Source organism: Colletes gigas, unplaced genomic scaffold (genome assembly GCF_013123115.1).
Source record: "Colletes gigas isolate AHSC1104 unplaced genomic scaffold, ASM1312311v1 Colletes_gigas_Sc00032, whole genome shotgun sequence".
NCBI lineage: Eukaryota > Metazoa > Arthropoda > Insecta > Hymenoptera > Colletidae > Colletes > Colletes gigas.
This window is the reverse complement of record NW_025106661.1, coordinates 444,300-469,443: the sequence shown is the minus strand read 5'-3', so window position 1 is coordinate 469,443 and position 25,144 is coordinate 444,300. Positions and strand designations below refer to the sequence as shown.

The 25,144-nt window shown below is 35.5% G+C and overlaps 1 protein-coding gene across 1 annotated transcript in view; it reads right to left on the bottom strand.

Annotated features, from left to right (window-relative positions):
• Window positions 1–25,144, bottom strand: part of LOC122402051 (Krueppel-like factor 6) — a 957,196-nt gene that overhangs the window by 537,596 nt on the left and 394,456 nt on the right. The window contains exon 4 of the mRNA XM_043404559.1: window positions 12,135–12,300. Coding sequence (XP_043260494.1) covers window positions 12,135–12,300 — 166 coding nt within the window. The remainder of the gene's footprint in view (window positions 1–12,134; window positions 12,301–25,144) is intronic.

Sequence of the window (25,144 nt, the reverse complement as noted above, 5' to 3'; positions counted from 1 at the left end):
AGTGATCCTAAATATTTTACATTGTATGTTTATAATTTAAATTCAAAATTGCAGTTTAACTCACCATATGTTCTTATAACGTAAATTAAAACATAATAGTGAGTTATCTATTAAACATTGATTTTAATTAATATAAGACATAATGTCCTATTTGCTCGACATGACTATAGTTTTCACATTTGTAAATATTTTGTCATATAAATGACAGAAGTTGAATATAATTTGCACTATAGTTTATTATTTCATCATATAGAGGTACATATAGTAAAGACTGTGATTTGGATATATTTGATATAAATGTATTAGATTGGTGCATATGAAATGTCAGATTTTGCATATTTTCATATAGTAGAAGAAGTCCCAGATAAAATGTCTAGACAATTTGCAGATAGATTAAAGGTTAACCACACTACAATACGGCCAGTAATGGATTTAGAAAAGCTTAAGGAAAAGCAGTGAGAAGTTAACAAGAAATCATGGTTTTTAAGTACTCAAAAACTTTAACTCAACAAATTATAAATAACATCAAAAATATTCAAATTTTGATGATCGTCCTAACTCAGACCTAACACAAAAAGTTATAAATAAATTTTAATGATCGTGCAACGAACAAAAATTGCTTGCAGGTACTTAAATTCAAATATATTTCTTTGGTTAATTATGAGAAAGTTCCAATTCTGTTCCCTTCCTTGTAATTGCCACTAACAATAAGTTAAAATGATTTGAACTATGAAATTCTGCGGCATCTATTACCTCACCAAACTTATTCTACGGACTATCATTTCTGTTTATAATTTTCCCGATGAAGAAGAGATTGAAGAAATTGCCAAAGCCTTCATTAAGTTTAAAAATTCAAATTTAAATAAAACTTAGGATTTATGCCCTTATTAATCGTTGGCAGAAGTATAACTAAGTAAATGGAATTGGATTAATATTTTACCGGTAAATATAGTTACTCATTAAAATTTCGCGTATATTATTAAACAATTTTTAAAATTTGATTATTTTTACATGCATTTATTTTTAACTCCTTGTATATTAGTTCAATATAACTTACATAAGGAACCAATAACTTATATTTCGCAAGAAAATATCAGATGTTACGCTTCGTTTTCAGTGCAGCTGATATCTTGATTGTTCCATACGGTACAATAATGATTCTTAAAATGAACATTTGACGTGATTCGTAAGTTGAACATTTCTATCTCTCAACGATATCGTTGTGTATAAATATCTGTTAGTGTCAAAGATGAACATGCCAACCCCGAAACAATGTTTATTTTATGAATCATTACTGTAGTAGCTAAAATAGCATTAACTCCTTGCCATACAATGACGAGTCTGACTCGTGACAAGTTCTTGATGTCAAGTTTCATAATTATGAGGCTACCCACTAACCATCGAATCTTTTTTACATTCACGAAGCATTCGTAAAACAAATCTATTCTTTTTCGCGACCATTCCTTGTACACGCAAATTTATACGAAATTAAAGAGTATACGTTTGAAAAATTACTTGAAATTAAATCGTAATTAAATCAAGGGGTTAATTTTCATCAACCTATAATATCGTGCTGCATAGGGTTAACCGAATCCAAACATTAACGAAGTTGTTCGTCTCACCTGAACAGAAACTCGATAGCAATCGTTACGAACGTTATCGTCCCGCAGCGAAATTATAGCACGAAAAAGAACAATTAAGAACGCAGAATATCGAAGTGGGCATTTATATATTTCTTTTTTTGCCTCCTCACGATCGAGTCGTTAACCGTTGACTTTTTAGCGTGTTGGTTGTACAATCTCGTAAAACTTGACCACATTAGCGTGGTCGGGTCGTTGTTACGCCTCGCGGCTTTCATCGGGGGCCCTCTTTGACTCCCTTTTCGAAACCTTGCGAGTTATAAAGGAAACTTGTCACGCGCTCACTCGAGGGATACGAATGTCCCACGGATCTAGAAGTGACGTCACTTGTTTGTATACGTGAATGTGTCCAACGGGGCGTGCAGCGATTCGGTAAAAGGGCCTCCGCGCGAAAGTGATCTGACTGCCTCGTAACATACTCCTCGCATAAAGAATCGGAGTCAAATTAGAAATTCGACGAAGGTCGACGCTCGTTTGCATTCCCCGACGATCGAAATTAATACGGGACTCCGTTCTCGAAAGCGATTAATCCACGTAGTTCTATCGGAATCTTTTCAGGGATTGGCTGAATTTTTTTTAACTTTAAAACATTTTATATATTTCCGCTATCACCCTCCAAATACGAAACTGTGTTTTGGTTGTTCTAAGTCTTCGAACCCAAATCACGTGCACGTATTTGCGATTGTAAAATTTGTAATACGTCCGGTTTTCCGACTCGATGTTTGTGTATTGTAGAAAGAAAGAAAAATCAGACGCGGATCGAAGAGAATGCGGCATAATCGGTAAAAAGAATGTGGACAATGTCGAGTAACGTTTGCTTTTATTCGCAGGCCTTAAGATGGCTGACTAAAAAGTCTGACCCAATACTACTTGCAATTCCTTCCAGGGCCGATGTTTCTTTCTCCCTACAATGGACATTGAGTTTAAACTATAAATTATAACGTGATTTTAAAGTTACGTCCAAACGAATTTTTGTAACATTTGACGATCAACGTATATTTTTGCGTGTTCTGTCTGTTTTTAAAATCATGAATGGGATTAACATTTGTCCCAAATTGTTGATGTTATTCCGTTTGATCACGTTAAAGGCATCGTGTACTTTTACAACAAGAACATCGGGTAACGCTGTACGAAGAAAACAACGATATCAATGGATTATTCATTAATGTTAAGAAATTCCTACAAGACTCTAGATTTTCTTTGTAATTACAGTTTATTGTGATCTCTAGGTTAAGTATACGTTTAAGGGTTCATGTGGAAGTTGAGTTTATGTTCATGAATTTTTTCAAAGCTAACGTTGTGATTCTTTTTTGTAGTTTGTTCAGCTACATTTTTTATATAGTTTTGGGTAATTATTTTTTACTGTTACACGTCTCGCTGGTGTAGATGATCGAAGCTCTCAAAGTGGTCCGAAACCAAAAAATTGATGTTGTAAATTGGCAAAATGGCATAATTTGAAAGTGAAAATTCCAGAATTTCGTATCTTTTTCGATAGTATTTTAATGACATACTCAACATAAAAATATAATTCTAGTACCAACGAGAGCTACATAGTAATGCCTGAAATAGCTTGTACCAGAGCAATGCAGTTTTTGAGATTTTATCTTCGCCAGACGAAAAAATTACAAAAACTATCGACATGCGTGTTGCGTTTCATTTTCCGAGACACAAGTCAAGAGGGTGCAGTCGTGTCCCTTCCTTGGCTTATTTAGACAATGAATAGGACCGATTGAGTCTGTGGGTACGTGTCGAATTTTTCGTCACTGACCTTTCTTCTTTCTGGCAGTTTCTTCCGAACTAAACAGATGTGTTCTTCCAAGTGTTTCAAATAAAGACAAAGTTTAGTTTAAAAAGTATTGGGTTGTTCGGAAAGTAGTTTCGTTTTTTTACCAACAGAGACATTAATTGTATTTTTAACCAGCCAACTTTATTCTAAACCGTATTTGCATTATATATTTTCACAGCTGACACTTCAAGGCTTGTTTGTAAAACATTTTGTTTGTTTCTATGCAATCGTGTTCCTTTAGTGTCCCGTCGAATATGGAAAATCAGAAGCTGCATTTTCGGCATATTTTGCTTTTTTATTATCAAAAAGGTAAGAATGCTGTTCAAGTAAGAATAAAATTGTGTGACGCGTATGGAGAAGATGTTTTAACAGAATGGCAGTGTCAAAACTCGTTTGCAAAATTTCGTACCTGCAATTTTGATATCGAAGGTGGCCCACATTCTGAAAGATCAGTTAAAGCTGACGAAGCAAACCGACGAATAACATCACGAGAAATCGTTAAGAGGTCTAATTTGTCGAATTCGACCGTTTGTGATTACATGAAACAACTTGGTTTCGTTTCAAAGTTCGACATTTGGGTTCCACCATGATAATGCCAGACCTCCCGCAAGTTTAGTAACTCGTCAGAAGCTATTGCAGTTTGGATGGAATGTGCTAACACACCCACCATGGATGGAATGTGCTAACACACCCACCATACTCCCCAGATCCGGCACCATCGGATTATTACTTGTTCCGGTCTTTAAACAATTTCTTAAGCGGTAAAACATTTACTTAAAGCGACGATGTCAAAAATCACTTGCATCAGTTTTTTATAAATAGAGGTTAGAAATTTTATGAGCATGAAGTCATACTACTTCCAAGAAGATAGCAAAAGATGTTGGACCAAAATGACCAGTACACAATTCAATAAAATAATTATATATTATAAGAAAATTGTTCCTTTTCACGAAGGAGAAAAACGAAATTACTTTCCGAACAACCCAACATTTGAACTATATGTTTTATTTTTATTTCATCACCTATTTCCAATATAGAAGTTTAAGGAATAATTTTGTTAGATATTAGAACGTCTCTAGAGGGTGAGAAAAAAAACTAGAATCCGCGAATTTGATCCGTCTGTAGGCAAAGACCACCCTAACGCGGACTGTTCTCGTAAAGCAGCGCGCGCGACCGGTGTCAAGTCCTCGTTCGGTCGACAACAGCTCGCCGAGGCTGTCCATTTCTCAAGGTGTTTCATTTTTCGTTGCGTCAATAGGCCTCCGGACATCCCGAACGCAGCCGTGCCGCGGCTGAATGTGCAGCAAGAGCCGTGGTCAGCCGGTCGATCGAGTCCGTGGCTTTGCACGCGTATATGGTATCCACGCACGATCGGAATTTTCCGATAGCCACTAACCGGCGATTTATGGACGCGCGAGGAAACGGACGCGAGCCGTTATACAAGGCCTCGGCTCGGGCCTGGAAAGGGGAGGCTCGACGTTCAAAGTCGATGTTCAATATCTGCCTGTATTATATCGCCGCGGGGTATCGCGGCTACTAGCGTTCGTTGAAAAACAATGCCACCTCCAACTATTAGGGCTTGGCGAGGTCTGTAAACGTCGATGCCACTAAATATTGCACAATTCGACGTCTGCTGACCATCTGACAAACAAATTGAAACAACTGTTTGTTGGCCATGCCAATTTTCCACATTCAGGGATGTCTTTGATATTTTTTTCAAATCATAGACAAGCATTCGATGGTTCAATAACGTACGTGTTATTTTAAAGTGTACAAATACTCGGATTTGCAAGCTTCAAGCGCCGGTCACCAGTGGCCGTCGTTAAAATAAAACGGCGGTCGATATGGGCTTTTTATTTCCGTATTTATTAGATTTCTAACATTTAATAATATCGAATACTTGTTTCGTACATGTCATCTCATCATTCCCATATCTAAGGATGTCTTTTGTCCTCAATGGCTGTCCTCGATTAAAAATTTCAAACAATGTGATTTTATAGGAGGAACAATGAGGCAGGTATACTATTTAAAGCAGTCAAGCTGTGTGCAACTATCAATTATGCAAAAAACGAATCGTTGGGGGTTGGATAGTTCAATGAATCTTCAACTCTGATTTTTTTCGAAAACTAGGGTTAACAAAGATAAATAACAGTGGGGGAAGATTCGGCTGTTGAATCCGGAGTAAAACTAAAAGTTAAATCTCGAAAGCGGAGATTACTGTCTTCTATCGGGACACGAAGGTTTTCTTGCTGGTGAGAACTGTACACCGAAGACGCGAGCTTTGGCTCGACTCTACCAGACGTTTTATCGAGAATCGTTTGTCCAACCATCGCGGGAACTTGTGGTGTCGTAATCGGCTGCATAGAAAAAGTAACGTCGGTTGATTGTGTGATTGTGAAGTTTCGGAATTGTAATGGAAATACAGGGGATAATTGGCACGATTGCTCGAGACACAACTAATCGATCACTGATTATAATCAACAATTATTGTTCTGAAAGAGGAATGTACGATCGAGGCGTGAACCAATCCTTAGCAGTATTTAACGATGTTCGAAGATATTTAAGATTACTAAAATTAAATAATAAAGAGGGGTGAGATACTGTAATCACACGATCTTTCTAATTCAAATATGACGCTTTGATGTGATGCTTATTCAAACGACATTAAACAACTGCATAGTATCAGAGTAGAGGATTGATTAGGTATAAAGAAACTAGCCTATTGAAATACTAAGCTATCTTTGGTACTCGTTAACATTGGTTCGACATTCCTATGTTACAATCTCCATTAACAAGTGTGTCGGCATTGATTGCTTGTGTACCAGTGAGGGTTCTATTTTATTTTCTTTGTAAGTATAGTATACAACCTTGTTGAAATTGATATTAGATATTAACACACAATATAAACCCAATGACGAAAGCGAAGCAATCGTAATGTGTGAACGACCTTATATTATATTTATATTTTATAAATTGTTTCTTCTTCTTTTCCAGATTCCTGTACCTGTTTTTCGGTTTATCCAATTCCATTAAAACTTTCTAACATATTTTAGTATATTAACTGCCAACGTGACTTTATAAAATTTCCTCTGGGAATTGCTCAAGAAATTTTTACAATTTGTTCTAGTATTTTATTTAGAAGACATTCGAAAAAGCACTTTGTTTCTGATACTTGAATATTATAAATTTTAATGTATGAAGTTGAGACTACCAGATTTTGGTTAATAAAACTAATTTTAATTTGAAAATGGAAAGATTCTCAGAAGTATAGGCATTTTATATAGATAAATTTAACATTTGAAATTGTTTGTAAAGTGACTCTTGTTATTTTACGAGAATATGAATTTTAGCTATTAACGTAGTTGTTTTATTACAGGACAATTTTTCTATCTGAAACATGTGGTACCTCAAGGTTCGTATTGCACAGTCGTTTTGATAAATAAAACAAAAACGTATGGAATAAAACGTTAAGTTTCAATTGCAAACTCGTGTTTTGATAAATAAAAGAAGAAAACTTTCCTCAAAAATCCAACGATCAATTTATCGTTAACGCTATTATTGGTTAATACATAACACAAAAACGAAAATAATAGCTTTTAGTTTGCATCAGTTTGTTTTAACAGCTGCAGGCTGCTGAAATCCACGATCGATCGAGCCGAAGAAACACAGTGGGGACGGTTCCATTTCAGTTATCCGGGGTAAAATCGTTTCAGTTAACCGAGCATTACAGTACCGAAAAAATTTCATTCGGAATCGTTGTAGAATTCATCCTGCCGCGTTTCGAACGGCAAGTTATCGAGATGGAGGTCCAGGTCGCGCCTTCCGCTGCAGAAATTGCCTATTCCCGGCGTGCAAACGGCGATTCGCAACAGAAAAATATTCTCAGCGTTTCGAGCGACGAACACGGCTCGCGACGAGCCTGGTGACTATACGACAACGATGCCCCGGGGCAAGGACTACGGGTTGCGACCCCAATCGCATTCGGATACTGCTTTGCGCAGGTGTGCGTGGTCATTAATCCAGAAATGGAAGTGAATGCGGGTCCAAATGCTGGCCAGGAGCGCGGCACGCTGCTCGCGTCTCTGTTCCTCGCATTTCTTTTTGCCGCTTTTTTCATTCCCTTCGTCGTGATTCCGGCAATAAAAAAGGGGCGTGGCCCGTGTGCCCCCAACCGGGCGATTTCGCGGTTCGAACACTTAAGCGTACCGTGTTGCACGGTACTTTACGCGAGAAACGACTTTTTACCCGTGCACCTATGAAACTGGTAGTTCTCTCTCGTGGCCATTAAGGTCTTTTAAGATTATTTCAGGAATTAGTTTTTTTCCGTTACAGTGTTTCTGTCCGTTGCACGGTATCGGTGTAATTTCCTCTTTTTTCTCGGGAGAACGTTGTACGCACGGAGGATCGAAGATACCTGGCGTAGATTCCAAATCTCGTGGAAGGAACGATTGGGTCTCTTAACATTCGATACGAACGCTAGATAAACTTTTTTTTCACGTCTCACGAGAACAGTTACTTTGATGACCAATTAGTCTAACCAAATATCAATCGGAAGTCATGGTACATTGTCTCTTAACCCTGCTGCGGTCTTTGGAATATTTTTTTCCTAACGCAATCGTGTCTCACTAAGAATTTGTTCTAAAAAAAATGTATCCAAAGTATCATGAATACAGTTGTTTATGTTCATTATTGTTGTATATAATTTAAATATAATATAGCATCTTTTTTCAACATTAGATATAAAAAGTATAATAGCATACTTATATGTATACTTCTTTCATCTTTTAGTTAAATAACAAAACTGAAAATACTAATTCCTCACATTTAGACCTTAACTATATAGTTGAATCGAGGGACGCAGCAGGATTAATAGCTGAAGGCATCGCGTTCCTTTTTTGACGTATCGCATTAAGGTTCTCTCTTATGCAAATTGAAAACAATGATTCTAACGTACAGAAAGATTAAGAAAATTAATTATTGAGTATTTTTCAAGGTTTCAATTAGTAGTAAAACGTATCAGTTTTAGCACATTATGAATTCTGGTCTGCTGGGTTACAGTAATGATTCATAAAATGAACATCGCTCCAGGGTCAGCATGTTCATCTATCGCACAGAGGAAGTGAAACTCGACACCATCAGACATTTATACACCGATGTCATTGAGGGATAGAAATGTTCAACGTACGAATCACGTTTGGGGTTCATTTTAAGAATTATTGCTATATTGCACCGAACACATCAGCTTCACCGAAAACGGAACATCTGGTATTTTTTTGCATCATATAAATTAATGGTTAATCCAATTCTATTTACACTTCTCTCAACGATTAATAAGATCATAAATCCTAAATTTGGTTTAAGTTTGAATTTTTAAAACTTGGCGAAGGCCCATCAACTTACGAATCACGGCTCATTTTAAGAATCATTACTGTTCGTTGTGCCGCTCCGAGTCTAGCTTAACCCAAATATGAAAACGTGTCGCGAAAGACAACTTCCTCCAAAGTACGAGGAAAAGTTTAAAGACGTCGCGTACGGATCGTGTACCTAATCGCTGGACGCCGGCGAGGCAAGGACGTAACCGAGTCCGGCGTTGCGACGACGCGCATTGGTTTTCCATAGAATAGCCAAAGCCAGGCAGGCTCTCCGCGAGTGGCACGTTGAAAAAAATCGAACATAATTAACCCATAAAGCAACGCAATCGCCGGAGATCTCCTCGAGTTTACCCATAAGCGAGCGTCCAGCCACTTTCGAGCCACGGTATTCTGCGATGCGAGCGTCTGCGTGCATCCGCATGCACTTGCATGGACCGACGTTCGCAAAGACGCACCATTGCCCGCGTGTGCGCTCTACGCGTATATAAACACATGTAGAAACGAGCAATAGCCGATAGGCGGTTTCCCTTCAGTTCATAACGTAGAATTGTACGGTCTTACGAATGGTGGAATTTTAAGCGCGCCTCTCGAATGCACCTTCTACTCGCGGTTATCGCGACCGGGCGTTAAACGCGCATGGAGATCTTCCTCCTTGGAGAAACTCGTGCGACGAGAAAGCTGATTGAATTAACGAATTGTTTTATTTTCAGCCCTTCAGTCTCAACCGATCTTGCGATTGTACATTTCATTTCCTGTTACGAAGGACGGATAGAAAACAGGGAACATCCAGTTTTACCATTTGTCAGAAAGAGAAAATTTATTTTTCAATCTAATCGACTTCGTATTTTCATATATATATATGAGACAAGTCACGTATTTGGAGAGTGTTGTATCTTGAATTTTGGTAAAGGGTGAATGGCATAATAGTGTCTATTTTCCTGCTCCTTCATTTTTTGTATAAATGCGACTATACAGGGTGTTCGACCACCTCTGGGAAAAATTTTAATGGGGGATTCTACAGGCCAAAATATGACGAAAATCAAGAATACTAATTTGTTGATGGAGGCTTCGTTAACAAGGTATTAACGTTTATAGTTGCGCCTGTAGATAGTCAACTTGCGTACAGCTGCGTGCGCGCGATAGTGGTTCTCACTCAGCATGAGAAACTCTACTTTGTGACATATGGACAGCCTTACAGTTTTCTGAGTGAGAATCACTAACACGCGCACACAGCTATTCGCAGATTGCCGTTCTACAGGCGGAACTTTAAACGTTAATAACTTTTTAACGAAGCCTCAACCAACAAATTGGTATTCTTGATTTTCGTCTTATTTTTGCCTCTAGAATCTCCCATTATAATTTTTTCCCAGGGGTGGCCGAACACCCTGTATACCTACGAAATTAGTGGAATCGCAATTTGCTTCTTTTTTATTTGCATCGATTCGAGCATGTAATACATATAGGGTAATTACTAATGGGAATTTATTAATAATGAAATGATTATAAATTATATATATTATTTATAATAAGTTGTTTAATTGGAAATGAATTGTAATAATTTTATACTATATATATAATTTAATTTAATATATTCATCAATAAACAAATATATAAACAAATAATCAAATAATATCTACAAAATGTCAATATCATGATGATGATTCAAAATGGAAATGATGAATTTTAGAAAAATGCTTAATTGATATTCGCAATAAACATGTTATTAAAAACATAATTTCAATAATAACATGAATTCCATGAAATCCAACTAATAAATAAAAAATTGATCCAAAAATTCCATCATTAATACAAAATTTAGCATCATTATATTCTAAATATTGTATTATTGAAAAATAGATTCCTAAAATAATTGTAATTAATAATCTAAATTTACTACATTTTAATTTATTATTTAATATTAGATTATGTCTTCATGCAATAACAAATCCTGAAGAAACTAAAATAATTGAATTTAATAATGGAATATCATAAGGATTAAATATTAAAATATTTTTAGGAGGTCATATATTACCAGTTTCAATATTAGGAGAAATACATCTATGAAAATAAGTTCAAAATAAAGAAATAAAAAATAATAATTCTGAAATAATAAATAAAATTATTCTAAATTTTATTATATTCAATAGTTTTAATCTCGTCATCATTGAAATATAAATATTAATAAATTTAATACATGTATATATTGTTAAGTGTGGTTGGATGTAAGATAGACTGACAATGACTTATAACAACTATTCGTAACAACGAGTAGGAATAACTCTGTATTTTCTATGTCCAAATATGGGCATACGCAAAGGGCCTAGCTTGTCGTCAAGGACTTTTCCAGGAGACCTGGATTTCGCCATAGATTTCTTTTTTATTACCCTTTTCATGCCTTCCAGGATTGTCCCTGAAGCTACGCTTAGCCTAAGTCACATAACGATTTGTCCATTCGTCTCAGAATTTACCCATAAGTCTCATACACGTGACCTAGTATATACACGTGTTATATACATAGGATTATCCAAATTGAATGTCACATCTTTAAATTGAAATAAAACACAAACTATTTGAGATATTTCAGGTTCCCTTATTTTAATATATAGTCCACTTCATAACATTAATCGTGGAACACAATATCATTCAAATGATCGCCTTCATTTCACGAGCCCGACTCGTTTTGTACAATTTTCTATTACACTATTACATAATTGGGATTCTATTTCATTAATGACGGCTATAACATTGTTGCTTAGCTCGTCAATCGTTTGTCGTTTATTGACATAAACTTTAATTTTTAAAAAAACCCATAGGAAAAAGTCTAACACATGCTCGAACAGAAGTTGAATATTTGTAAGTTTTCGACAATTTGTACACGTTGTTGCACAGTGTAGCCTTCCATGACGATTTCTTTATGTTTAGGGATGACGTTTGTAAAATATAACGAAGAATAATCAAACCATTTAGCCCATTATTCCAACCTGTTGAAAGATGTGACAGTCAATTTGGATAACCCCACACAAACCCAGGAAACCATCTTGATTGAAACAGAGATGGACAGAATTCTCAGCTAGATAGAAATTTTGTATACAGAATAAAAGACGAACAAAATAAAAATTACAACTTGAATTATAGAGCAAATTATTCAGCAGAATATTCCATAACAACCGAAACTTGATTTATCGAGTAAACGTTTTATTTGTTACTCGAATAAAATGTTCCCCATCTGTGGCTCGAAATATAAAATTCCGGTTCGCAGACTTTCGATTTACGATGAAAAACGAACAAGGCAATCCCGCGGATAAATGCATGCATCGTTAAATTTCGTTCACTCACCGGTAGATATGGAGAGCGGCGGTGGCGTGGGCGTCGTCGAAGGTGAAGGGATTCTTCTAGCCGCGGCGGTAATTATAGCCGCTGGACTGTACCGAGGCACCTGCAACACCACAGGAGTTTTCACGGACAGGTCCACTGGTTCCAGCTGCACCGGCGGTCCCGCCGCCTGAAACAAGAACAAACGCGATCGTTAGTTAATGCGCGACAGGTACAACACATTTTTCAAGAAATTATCCTTCGAGGCAATATAGTAGAACGCCAATTATCCGGACAGCAAATATATCGTACGAACCTCGCGTCGCGAACTTTCGATTCTTCGACAATGTATTCATAGTCGTTTGGTGCTTATAGTGCGTTCTTTGAATAATGGAATATTTTTGTATAATATTAGAGGGACGAAGGAACCGAAATACATTCTCAATTTAACATTTATTATCAATAATCTCCTACTAAGAATTTTTTCATCTAACCAAACATGGTTGAAAGAAACGCCTTGAGTACTCGTCGCCATTTTAAAATAACGGGCAAAAGATATTCACAAATAGGTCAATCAAGTCGTGTCTAAATATAGGAAACACGTTGTTGAGTCTACTAAATGAAAAAGAAATTGGAAACATTTTTATGCCTCGAATATAGAAATGGGAAAAATTTTGTTCAAATAACAAACGATGAATCGAAACTCTACCATCTCAACCCATCTCAACCCATCTCAACTCGAAAAAAAACGAGCAACGATTCCTTTCTTTGCATCACAATATTGAGTATTATACTTATAATATAATCGCAGAAGGTACTGTTGGGTGGTCTATAAATTTTAATATTAAATGTAATACGACAATAACGAGTAATTACCCTCTTTACACTTATCGTTAGACCACTTCAACAATCTCTCACCGGTCCCTTCTCTGAAAACTCTCTTGATGCACTCTCAACTCGCTGTACTTACTGCACTTCGCTCTCATAACGCACTGGTTGCTCTCAAGAACGCACTTACCACCACACGCGTGCACACATGTACACTCATTGCTAGCACTCAACCATTCTGAAGCACGTACATTCCTAGAATCCTCGTTACCTAGACATCACGGTCATAGCAAAAACTCGAAAAACTCTTCCACATCTACGCAGTATATTATTACATGCATTATACGCCATTGCGTTATTACAAGATGATAATATTAAAGTTCTATTAGTATTATTTATATAATCCCCGCTTTACGATCGCTTCGAGAATTGTTACTCGTGCCTAAATGATGATTTAGCTACGGTTTTCAACCATGTCTGACTATACAAGATAAAACCTTATATGTAATATAAAGAAAAATCAGAAAGTATTACGGTTACTTTATAAATAAACTCTTTAGTTTTTAAATTATTTCTGATAACATATAGAATGAAAGAAAAAATAAACATTACAACAAAGTATGACTTCACAGACAGAATACTAAATAGTGTGAAAAATAATTATTGATTTAATTAGACTATTCTTACTCACATATCACAGTCCAAATTTCCTTAACTTATTTTAAACAGTGTAATATAGAAATCATCATTACAATTGTGACGAAATCATAATTAATCTTTAGCTTGTATTGTGGTGAATTTTTAGAGACCTAGCACAAGCTTTCATGAATTACAGTTTTATGAAAATAATGTATTTCTAATTAACATTGTGTTGTATTATTTTATGTATTCTCCTAACCTCAGACTTTAAACTTTAGAATGGTCCTATTATGTTCTATTATTATACATTGCTCCAAGACAAATATTTTTATTATGATTTATTGTATAACCAAACGCTTACAATGAAAATATCTAGAAAGAAAGACACTTTTTATTTTTTAATAAAACCCCACGATATTAGTTACGATTTATAAATATATCATACCAGTTAGAGATTGAATTTCCCAATAATAAATATTCATTATAATATCATGAGTCAATATTAGTTAAAAGTTTAATTTTTTTTATAGCAGCATTTCTTCTTTTATCAAACTTATGACATAAAAAAAGTGCTTGTAACATACTCACCCAATTGGAAAACACTGCTCTAAACCCCCAAATCAATAAGATAAATTAATACGATGATTGCCACGCCACCCATTTATAGAACCTTTCACTAAAATAATTCTCAAGACTAGATGTTAAAGAAAATAAATCTTGAATTTTAACGAGGCTGTAAAAATAAATTGAAAATACTAATTCCTCACATTTAGGACAATTTTGTCCTGAAGACTATACATGTATGTAGTTGAATCGAAGAACGCAGCAGGGTTAATATCTGAAGGCAACGCGTTCCTTTTTTGACGTATCGCATTAGTGTTCCCTCTTAAGCAAATTGAAAATAATGATTCTAATGTACAGAAAGATTAAGGAAATTAATTATTGAGTATTTTTCAAGGTTTCAATTAGTAGAAAAATCAACGAATCAGTTTTAGCACATTATGAATTCTGATCTATTGGGTTGGGGAATAAGTTCGTAGCGTTTTTATATTTTCTTTTGTTTTGCAACGATTTTTTGCTGTTTGACAAAGTGTATAATATTCATTCGATAGAGCTCTTTCTGCTCTACAAAACTGTGCTAATCGTCTTTTTGAGTAAATTAATTTTTTATTACTTTTGACACTTAGAAATGGAATATCCAGGAGGTAAAAAGCAACATTTTCGACACCTGCTCTTCTTCGCTTTTCATTGAGGTCAAAAAGCTGCTGAAGCAGCCCGGGACATTTGCAACGTATACGGAGAAGGTGTCATAGGCGAGTCTACAGCACGGAAATGGTTTGCAAAGTTTAAAAATGGTGATTTTGACGTCGACGACACGCCCCACAGCGGAAGACCTTCTGAATTCGACGAAGAGTGTCTCAAAGCACTTTTGAAAGAGGACGGTCGCCAAACAAGTCGTGAATTGGCCGAAAAAATGAACTGCGATCATAAAACGATTCTCAATCATCTTCATTTAATGGGATTTACCGAAAAATTGGGAGCCTGTATGTTTTCTTTGATAAAAACGCTACGAACTTATTCCCCAACCCAATAAATTCTACGACAAATTGTAGCTAATTTCCAATTTCCAAAGATTTGGTTTCGTGGGTAATTTGAGGGGTTTAGCAGTCAATATGTTAAACAAAATAACGTTAGAATTAATGAAAACAATTGGAAAACCTAAACACTGACGAAAGAGCAGAAATTCGTCATAGTAAACGAGTTGTCGAAAGGAATTCGCGCATTGCAGTCGGAGCTATCGTAGCTCAGTGATCGCGCGCCCGATCTGAAATCCCTCCGAGGGAGTGAGTTCGATAAATCGATAGCCAAAGGTACTACCTTCGTACCTAGCTTATCTCCGGCAGCGCTCGATGCTAGTAGCAGGCCGAAGTGCTTTCGCGCAATTAGCATAACTAGCGTTGCTATTGACGTAGACTAATCACGACCAGTTCCCACGAGATCAGAGTGACCTGAGCTGCCCACATGTCTATACGGTTGAGCCTATCCAGTTCCTTTGATCGTCTTCGATCGTCTGGCGATCGATAGAGTTGACGCACGGATGACGAACGCAAGACCGAATCAGTTTTCATGACTTAATCGTTTCATTAATCGTCAAACCACGTTCGATTTCATCCAATATCCAACACTTTCAAATGGGTCCGAACTGCATTAGTGATAATAAATTTAATGTTTTTTGATATAAGAAACTTTTAATATAAACACACAAACTTTTTGATATAAGAACACATTCGTTTTTAGACTATTAATAATTTTCCAACCTTTAAGGATTACCTATACCTATAACTGAAATTTCGCCATATTAATTGAAAATAAAATTTTGCTCGTATAACTAAATAACTTTTAAACGATTCATGCACCTTACGTCGTAAATAATTTACGATCAACTATTCTATATACAGGGTGTTCGGCCACCCCTGGGAGAAATGTTAATGGGAGATTCTAGAGGCCAAAATAAGACGACAATCAAGGATACTAATTTGTTGATCGAGACTAAATTAAAAAGTTATAGAAACATTTCCGGCCATTAGCATAATTTCGGTAAAGAATTTTTTTCTTGAAAGTATATAAGATTTCGGGGGTATGTGTATTCACCAAAAATGATCATAATTGACCCCTGCAACCAAAAGTAATTTTTCCAGAACGATTTGAAATTTTTTAATTCCTGAATTTTTTTCTCAAGTCTCAATCAACAAATTGATATTCTTGATTTTCGTCTTATTTTGGCCTCTAGAATTTCCCATTAAAATTTTTCCTAGAGGTGGCCGAACACTATGTATATGATACAAATCAACGTTTTCCTTTTTCAATAAAAAGAGAAAGGACAAAGAGTATTCGTTTCAATTTAGAAAGCGTATGTTGTTTGCATAATTTACTACAATTTATTAATTTACAACGTAGGTTTATTAAACATTGTTGTGTTTATATAATTATAAATTTTCTTTAAGTATGAGAATGACCTGTATTTCGTCGAAAACGCTTATGCACGAAATTAAATGAAAGTCAATGAATGAATTCTTCAAGATACGTCTCTTGTATTTTAATACTACGCTTATTAGTCGTATCGGGAAATCTTTATTCGACGCTGTCGACTTCCTAGTCCGAATCATCGAACGCTCAGTTGTCGCATTTTAATTCGATACTTATGTAGTCGAACTCTGTTATAATGAACGCGAATATAGCGAGGTCACGACTGTAAAGAGCAACGAAACATAATGTTTTTAATTTACCATTATTCCAATGCAATTTGCTTCTATAACGAGCGTATTAGATGTATTGTATAACGTAAAAATTTTGCAAAATTCGAGAAACATTACAGTGAAGTCTTTGAAACATGACAATTTGAATTAGAACCTGTATTATGAATCTCCAAATTGAGAAATATTATAATGCTTGTATAAACTACAATAATCTTAATATTATACAATTCGAATCAAAACCTGTATTATGAATCTGAAAACTGCGTAATATTAAATGTATTATATTTTATATAAGTATTCAAATATGTCTCTAATATTTCTTTAATCTTTGAAAATTGTTAGATTGAAAAATTAGAAACACAAGTAAATTGTATCCGGACCCTGGTTCTCGTATCCAACTTCGTCTCCATATTGTTCTTAATTTGTTCACATTATACGTAATTTTAATCCTCGCATCTTATATCACTTTTAATTTATAATGTTATACTTATGGAAGTATAACATATGCAGCCGTTCATTTTAATTTCTAGTATTATCACTTTCTTTTATAGCTTTATATTATATATTTTAAATTTCGTATGTAATTGTATAATTCCATAATAATAATGTTTTCAATTGGACATTCAGACTATTTCAAAATGGATGGTAAAACCAAGCCGGATATGATTCTACTTACGTACATAAATCGAAAGCGTGCGATAAAGTTTGTTCGTAAAAGGTTAGGTTTCCTGAAAATTGCGTTTGAAAATTCTTGGTTTACTTACTATTGCTTGTTAACGCAGAAAGATCGACGAAATAACAGAATGCGGTCCAATAGATGCAAAATCTGGTATATGAACAAACTAAAAATTATGCGTACATGGTAACAACGCAATGTGTCACAATTGAAAAGAAATTCTAAACTGGAGCAGAGAATGAATAATAGAGGGCAACTGCATCGCGAGCAAAAATCGGCTGACGCGTGCGCCTCTAGCGGTCAATATAAAAAGCATATTATGAACAGCGCCAATCGCACGCTTTAACATTACTATTACTATTAACGAGTTTCCTTACTACTCATTATTTCCACTTATGTTTGCAAACAATATCTGTTTAATCAACCCAAACGTTCTCAAAAGTCTATATACTGAATTATCGAATGAATACCCGTACCATACGCAAATTTTCACTGATGCTTCAAAATCAGGACAGGGGACTGGATGTGCGGTATGCACTCCCGAACATGAGATCCTATTCAGGCTCCCGGAAACATTCACAATATTCACTAGTGAAGCGTTAGCTGTTCTACAAGCCTTGAAGTACATAGAAGAAACAACACACAATAAATCCATCATTCTAACTGATTCTAAAAGCGTCCTACTCGCCCTACAAAATTTGGAAACAAACAACACGGTAATCCAAAACATTATTGAATTAAATGAAACACTTAAGCGAGACAAAAGAGAAGTGTTATATTCCTGGATTCCCTCCCATATTGGTATTGAAGGTTATGAAAAGGCTGATACAGCAGCAAAACTGGCTAGCTCCAGTACAGCTATAACGAAATATGAACAGGCAACTCATCAAGACATCCAAAAGCATTGCACTAAGGCGTAAACGGAAGTGTGGAATGAAGAATGGAGAAATAGCAGACCAACTAAGCTACATAAAGTTCGAAATAATATACATGACTTCAATCCGGCGCTACTACTAAATAGAAAAGACCAAGTGAAAATAACCCGACTAAGAATAGGACACTCGAACTGGACACACTCATACCTTATCACAAAAACCGAACCAAATTCCTGCGACACCTGTAACGTACGAAATAGTATTGAACACATCTTGACAATCTGCCCTAAATACAATATGAAGAGGATCCAACACAAGTTACAAAACTCACTAACGATCTTACGAGAAACAGATTCCTGCAGAAAAGTTTTAAACTTCTTAAAAGACATCAATGTATACCAATTGCTCTAAATATGATTAGCCCCACTAAGTAACCTAACTGTGGTCACTAATAACCTAAAAGGTGCATGTGACCTAAAACGCTCAATAATATCTGTTTCTCTTCAAACTAACTTGTTGAATCGCGAAGAGACGTAAATACAGTGTAAGAGGTTGTTGTGACCGGTTTATTGAACGAAACTGTCTAAATACTGTTGAGATGTGTACACTACAAGTGGTGAAGCGCGATTGGTGTTGGATTGAAAAACAGGCCCGTAACCTTCCGATGTGTCAGCATAATCACAACTGATCAACCGTTACAGGGAGATTTGTTAACGAGGAATCGATTTTCTAGTGGAAAAGATAAAAGAGGTAAGAAAATTTCAAAATTCTACGTGTCTGGCGTTTGAAGTGGGCCAATTAGGGAGGGGGGATTTATGGTGTTATGGTTTGGGTAAGACCACTATTAACGCGAATGTATTTCTAGACTTATTATTACTTTAACACTTTCACTGCCACGTCATCCACATATGGGTGACATGATTTTGTACTATGGAACTAAAACAATTCATTCTCAGATTGAAGTGTTGAAGGAAATAAATTTGAATAAGATTCATGAATCTTAGCTAGGTTACGAAAATAAGTGCTAAGACAAATTTTAATTTATGTAGCTTATAATTGTGTAAAGTTAAAGTTTTGGTCTCCCAAAACATTGTACGGTTTTGGTTTGGCAGTCAACATGTTAATAATACTTTAAGACTACATACTGTAACTTTTAAAAAATGAAAAAGGCATGCAACATAATCGAGTACAGCGAACGTTCTAGTTGTCGCACGCAAGAGTCCCATTCGGATCGGTCTCATAGGTGGCGACACTGCATTCCTCAACATATGGCACTACCTGTCTTGAGACTAACAATAAGGTCCGTATCTTGGGATTGGCACTGGGTTTGGTAGACGATTTTCAAAGAATAATTTTGGTTACGACTTGCGACGTAACATTACTTCTCTTCTAGCTAGCTAGAGTCAGTCAAAGGTCCATTTATATTATCAACGAGCCATGCACGAGTCGAGTATAAGATTAGTTTCAGAGCTATAAGTGTTCATATATTTTTGATGCATCAGGTCGTATAAAACAGACGTTCTCTAACCAGCTCAATTAATTTCTCGTATTCCATAACGATATAAACGCTGGACGAGGATTGAACGAGCTCTTTGAAAATTCGTTGCCAACGAATCAAACACGAGGCTCATAGGAATCTCGTTGGCATAGCTGTTAAACTGATTTTTCCAAATGACTATCTAATTTATCGGAATGCATTCAATCATTGGGCTTTGGATGTATATGTTAATGAGTAATTGGAAATAATGATAAAACACTATCTGTTTAGGATAAGTACAACAAATGGGTTTATCATATGGATGTGACTTTTTATTATGAGTTTTCCACGCATTTGTTGCAAACATTTAGGTGGAAGAAAATTTCAAATTCCAGTCAGAACATGGAATCCTTGGTGTCCTCCTGTTTTCAATGGTGACTAAAGTCAGCCAAAAGTGATTTGGTGGTCCTTCAAATCGGGATTTGGAGCACAGAACTATTGATATGTATACGTATAGATATTTCACTATTCTGAATATTCCTTCATGGCCGAAACATTGAGCGGGAAGTCACGTTCATGTCATAAATCCACTCGTTCTATCGACCCTAAACACTATCAATACGTGCTTCAACGGTGGCATAATTCCGCTCAGTTCGTGCTTGGCTCCTCGACGAGTATAATTGAATCTTTATATTAGATTTACAGACATCGATTGCACATATTTTTATTAAAATATGTTACGTTGGCGATTTCATTAAAATGCATCCTTTTTTTAAAATTAAGGGGCCATTCTACCTTGTAGGCACGAAAAATACATGTTTCTTTGTGACTTTTTTGCGGGCTATTAAAGAGCGATTAATTCCGGGTTTTGTAGATACATTTATTATATATTTAGCTATATTTACAAATTTTTGCAACGTATAATATCTATTGATTACACTGTTTTTGTTGATCAACAAACAACAGTTTTTACGAACGGCGCCCCACTGCGTATGTGATATCTTGCGAACAAGTTATCCGAAATCCAAAAACCAACGATATTCTTAATATAGATGGGTGTGGTTATATCATGAACTAGGATCTTTTCAAAAAAACAAAAAATGGCAAAATGGCAGGTATTTCACGAAAAAATACTGAATATTTTCATGTATTCCTTTGCTTTTTTGTTAATAAATGAAAAAGTATTGCATATATTGCAATTATCCTAGTTCATGCTATAGGGAGACCAGTTCTAAAGATACTTTATAAATTTCATGTTGATATCTTGAATAGTTTTTTTGTTATCACATGCGCAGTGCCGAAAAATGTAGTTTCAAGAAAAACAGCTTTAAAGTTTCACGTCCAGTTGTTATACTTGCGCGTGGTACATTACAGCAGGCTATAACTTCGTTAGTTTTCAGAATTTAAATTTAATATTTGGTAGATATATTTTCGAGACTACATACTAGAAGAAAACGAAAAAAAATTCGATTTTTTAAATTCCACAAAGTAGATAGGCCCCTTAAATTCAACTTAAATTGCTAACGAATAATATTTATGAGTTCTGTAATTAAATATGAAATCTGAAACCTGTCAAATTGACTATAATACAATTAATAATTGTAAATCTAGCGTTAAAAAGTTTGATACCAAGTCAACATTCGTAAACATCAGCACAAGTAGAATCAGTAAGCAATAGACAGACGAGCTAAGTTTTATGAAATTGCATTTAAAACAGATGCATTTTCAAAATGAAGTTTAAAAACATTAATAAAATCGATGTTTTCCATATCTGAACAGCTAAATTTCTGCAAAAGTGCTCCACGGAATAAGAATTTACATTAGACAAACAAGAACTGCAGTGTATTATAGTATTTCCTGGTGTTCATAAATTGCGTTTTCTAAACGCAAAGTTGCGAGAGAAGTTTGAATCTCAACTACATTTTTATAACTTTATTATCATTTGATAGCGCAACCGCTAACGTTTGAAACATAACAAAACTTGCAATTTCACGGTACAAGATATTATATCCACTCGACGACATTGAAAGATTTATTATAGACTGATAGGTATCGCCGTTTCAGAGGATTGAGAAGATAAAATGTATATTTTTAAGTATGCAACAAAAATAAATACTTGACAATTCTCTATAAAAATTCCCAGACTCCTACAAATCTATCTACGGCTCCTTCCTGAAACACACAGTATGCAAACTTCTAATATGGCAGTATTTAATGAAGTTGTCTAATTGAAACGTACTCTTGGAACACGTACATATCTCAAAGTTCGCAGAATTTATCATGATTTTTTTTCTGTATCGGATGAGCGTATGCATGTATCATGAAACCTGCGAGACAGGAGGGTGGTGTTTACGGGGAGAGTAATTTGAAGAAATCGTAATTTCACACGACGCGGGATCCGAGGCGTTAATTTGTCTTCGTTACGTTTTTGCGAGTGGGATAATTATACGATCATCGTCGGTGTTGGCCTGTCGCGCTTAATTACTTGCGTATTTCCCTCCGTTTGAGAAGATTTATGGCCGTGCCACACGCGAGAACGACATCGAACACAAAGTTGCATCTAATTTTTAATCTAGCTCGTTGAATGCGATTCTCGTTGCTCTGGATTAATCTCCCGTCTCAAGGTATGGGGAGAACAAAAAGGATTACTGGATATTTAAATGCTTCGATGAACATAAGACTCGTAACTTTAATAATTTGTTTTGATCTATTTATTCGAGGAATACTAAATTGAAATGTAAAGTAGAAATCATGAATTGTTCTAAAATTAAAGTAGCAAATGATCAAATTTAATTTTCTCGCGACAATCGAAAGAAGTGGCACAGACAATACATTTATGCATCTTGAAGAATATGAAAAGTATTTGTGCTTCGTATTTTTTACCCATATATTACCGTATTAAGAAACTGGAATTGCTACAATCTTATATTTCAACAAAATTTATAGTAGTCTACAGGTTATTTCGACAAAAATTTGTTAATTCTTATATTTTACATCACAAATTTGTAAACTCCGTTGACAGAACTATTTTATGCAAAGCATTTATTTTCACGACTATTATTTGCCCCATAATGTTAAGAAGTGTTCTGAGTGTCCAAAAATGCAAAACAAACCAGTTACAAAATGTTACACGTATGTTTGTTACGTTCTGTTCTGTTTTATATTTCATGAGTTATTTTATTTCTTGGAAAAACCAGTTACCGAATGCTGCATATATGGATATGTGATTTATCAGATAAATATGAAATTTAATATGCTGGATTCTATTTTTTAAAAAAGAATCGATCGCAAAATTCTGTATTTATACATGTTGACAATATCTGTTTTGTTTCATATTTCCAGTTTATCAGTAAATTCTTCCATTTAGTGTCATTAAATTTAAAAAGGAATTTTAAGAAGATATCGAGAAAATATTAACATTGGAGTTGTCACATTTTCTTTAAAGGTGAAAAATCACACAAAAATGATCCCGACTTTTATTTAATCTGTTAAATTTTCCTTGTTTATAATAAAATATATTTATTATAAAGATTTACAGTGGAATCTCACGTATACAGCAATATACAGGGTGTCCTAGACCACCCCTATTAAAATGGTGGAGAGTGATTTTTATTGAAAACTAACAAAATTTTAGTAACTAATTCGAGTACGCTCTATCGAATGGTGATCGTTGCAGTTTCGGTGAGCAGAAGAAGTCCTCCGCGACGGTGTATTCTACGTACTCGCAACGAAGGAGTCGTGCCGGTATCGGATTTACAAAACAGCCGGACGGAAGATCGGATTTACAGCGGCGTGGCTTCGACCACCGAGAGCGATTGTTTCCAGGTAATGTCTTGACGAAACGTGGGAATGCTCGAGCACATATTGATGATGAAAAGCGAGTCCCCGTAGCGCGCCACTCGTAGAATCAAACGAACGGTATCGCGTCGTGAAACACGATACACGACTAATAGCATAACTTCGTCCGCGACGGGATTATTCTATGAAACTGTAACGTCTCGATTAACAAATCGTGGACAATGCAACTGAGAAAATATGTCATCCACCGCGACGGAACACGTCGTGCCGATTGCCATCGACTTTCTGTGTTTCCGAATGTTCCGACAGCGGACATTGTGAAACCAGTAAGCTTTCGAACCGTGTCAAACGAAAATAAATGTCTCCAGCGTGTAAATGGATTCATAACACACGAGAGTCAACACGATGCGAATGCTTTAACCGCTTGAGACGTTGAGATCTTCCGAAAGGAATTTTATCAGAACGTATGAAATTTCTTTCGAGTCCCATCCCTCTTCCATTATTCATTTTATTTTTATCCGGCAAAGTATCAGGACGAAATGTGAATGCTGGTCTTCGATTTGTACAAACGTTTTCTGAGATCTCAGGAAATCTCCTCTCCTACAGAAAAATCAAAATTTCCACGTATGTACGAGATAAGTGGTAGATTTAAAATGGTATGAGGAAATCGTTGATGATCAATGTATTAATAAAAAGAAATGTTTAAGTTACCCATATCTTCCTACGTTACGTTTCCTTAAGAGTTGCTCGCCACTCCACTACCCCATTAAATTGTTATAAATACATTTTGGCTGTGCTATTAATTAAGGAACATCGTATAGAAATGAAATGGTAAGGATAAGGTGATAGATTTTTAGAGATTAAGGTAAAAGTTAGAGCAAGGTTTAGGGAATTGTATTTCAGAACATGATTCAAGGTCGGTGACGCACAGGTCAAAGAGGCATGGGAAGCAGGGTTCGGTTGAGGTGGAATTTGGATGACGCAAAGAAAGGTTCAGGTGGAATGCAAATATGTAGATACAAGAATATATGCAGTACAAGTGTCTTCTTAAATATGATGATTAGTCGACGCTATTTTTGCATGGCATATGCGAATATGAAAAACATATACAAGATGTGGGCAGAATATATGCACTTGTGCAAAGTGAAATATTAATATTAAGCCAAATGTTGTTTCTTTGAGTGTCATGAAAGTGTCCTCGAAGGGTATGTGAATTCGATTCAAGATCTTTTCATCAACATCAACGAATTGTCATCAAAGTCAATATGAACGATTAACAGCTGCAAATTAATTTTGTGGTGCTACTTGTGAAAATTAAATATGTTCGTCTTCCCAAAAAGGAATTTGTAAATAATTTAAATTTTATTTGCTTGTTTGGTTCATTCAGTTTGCGCCGCTAAATAAAACTTGAATCGAATTCTGGTGCATATTACATGCATAGCCATAGCGACGCTAGTGAAGTGCAAAGGGTTAGTGCAACGAAC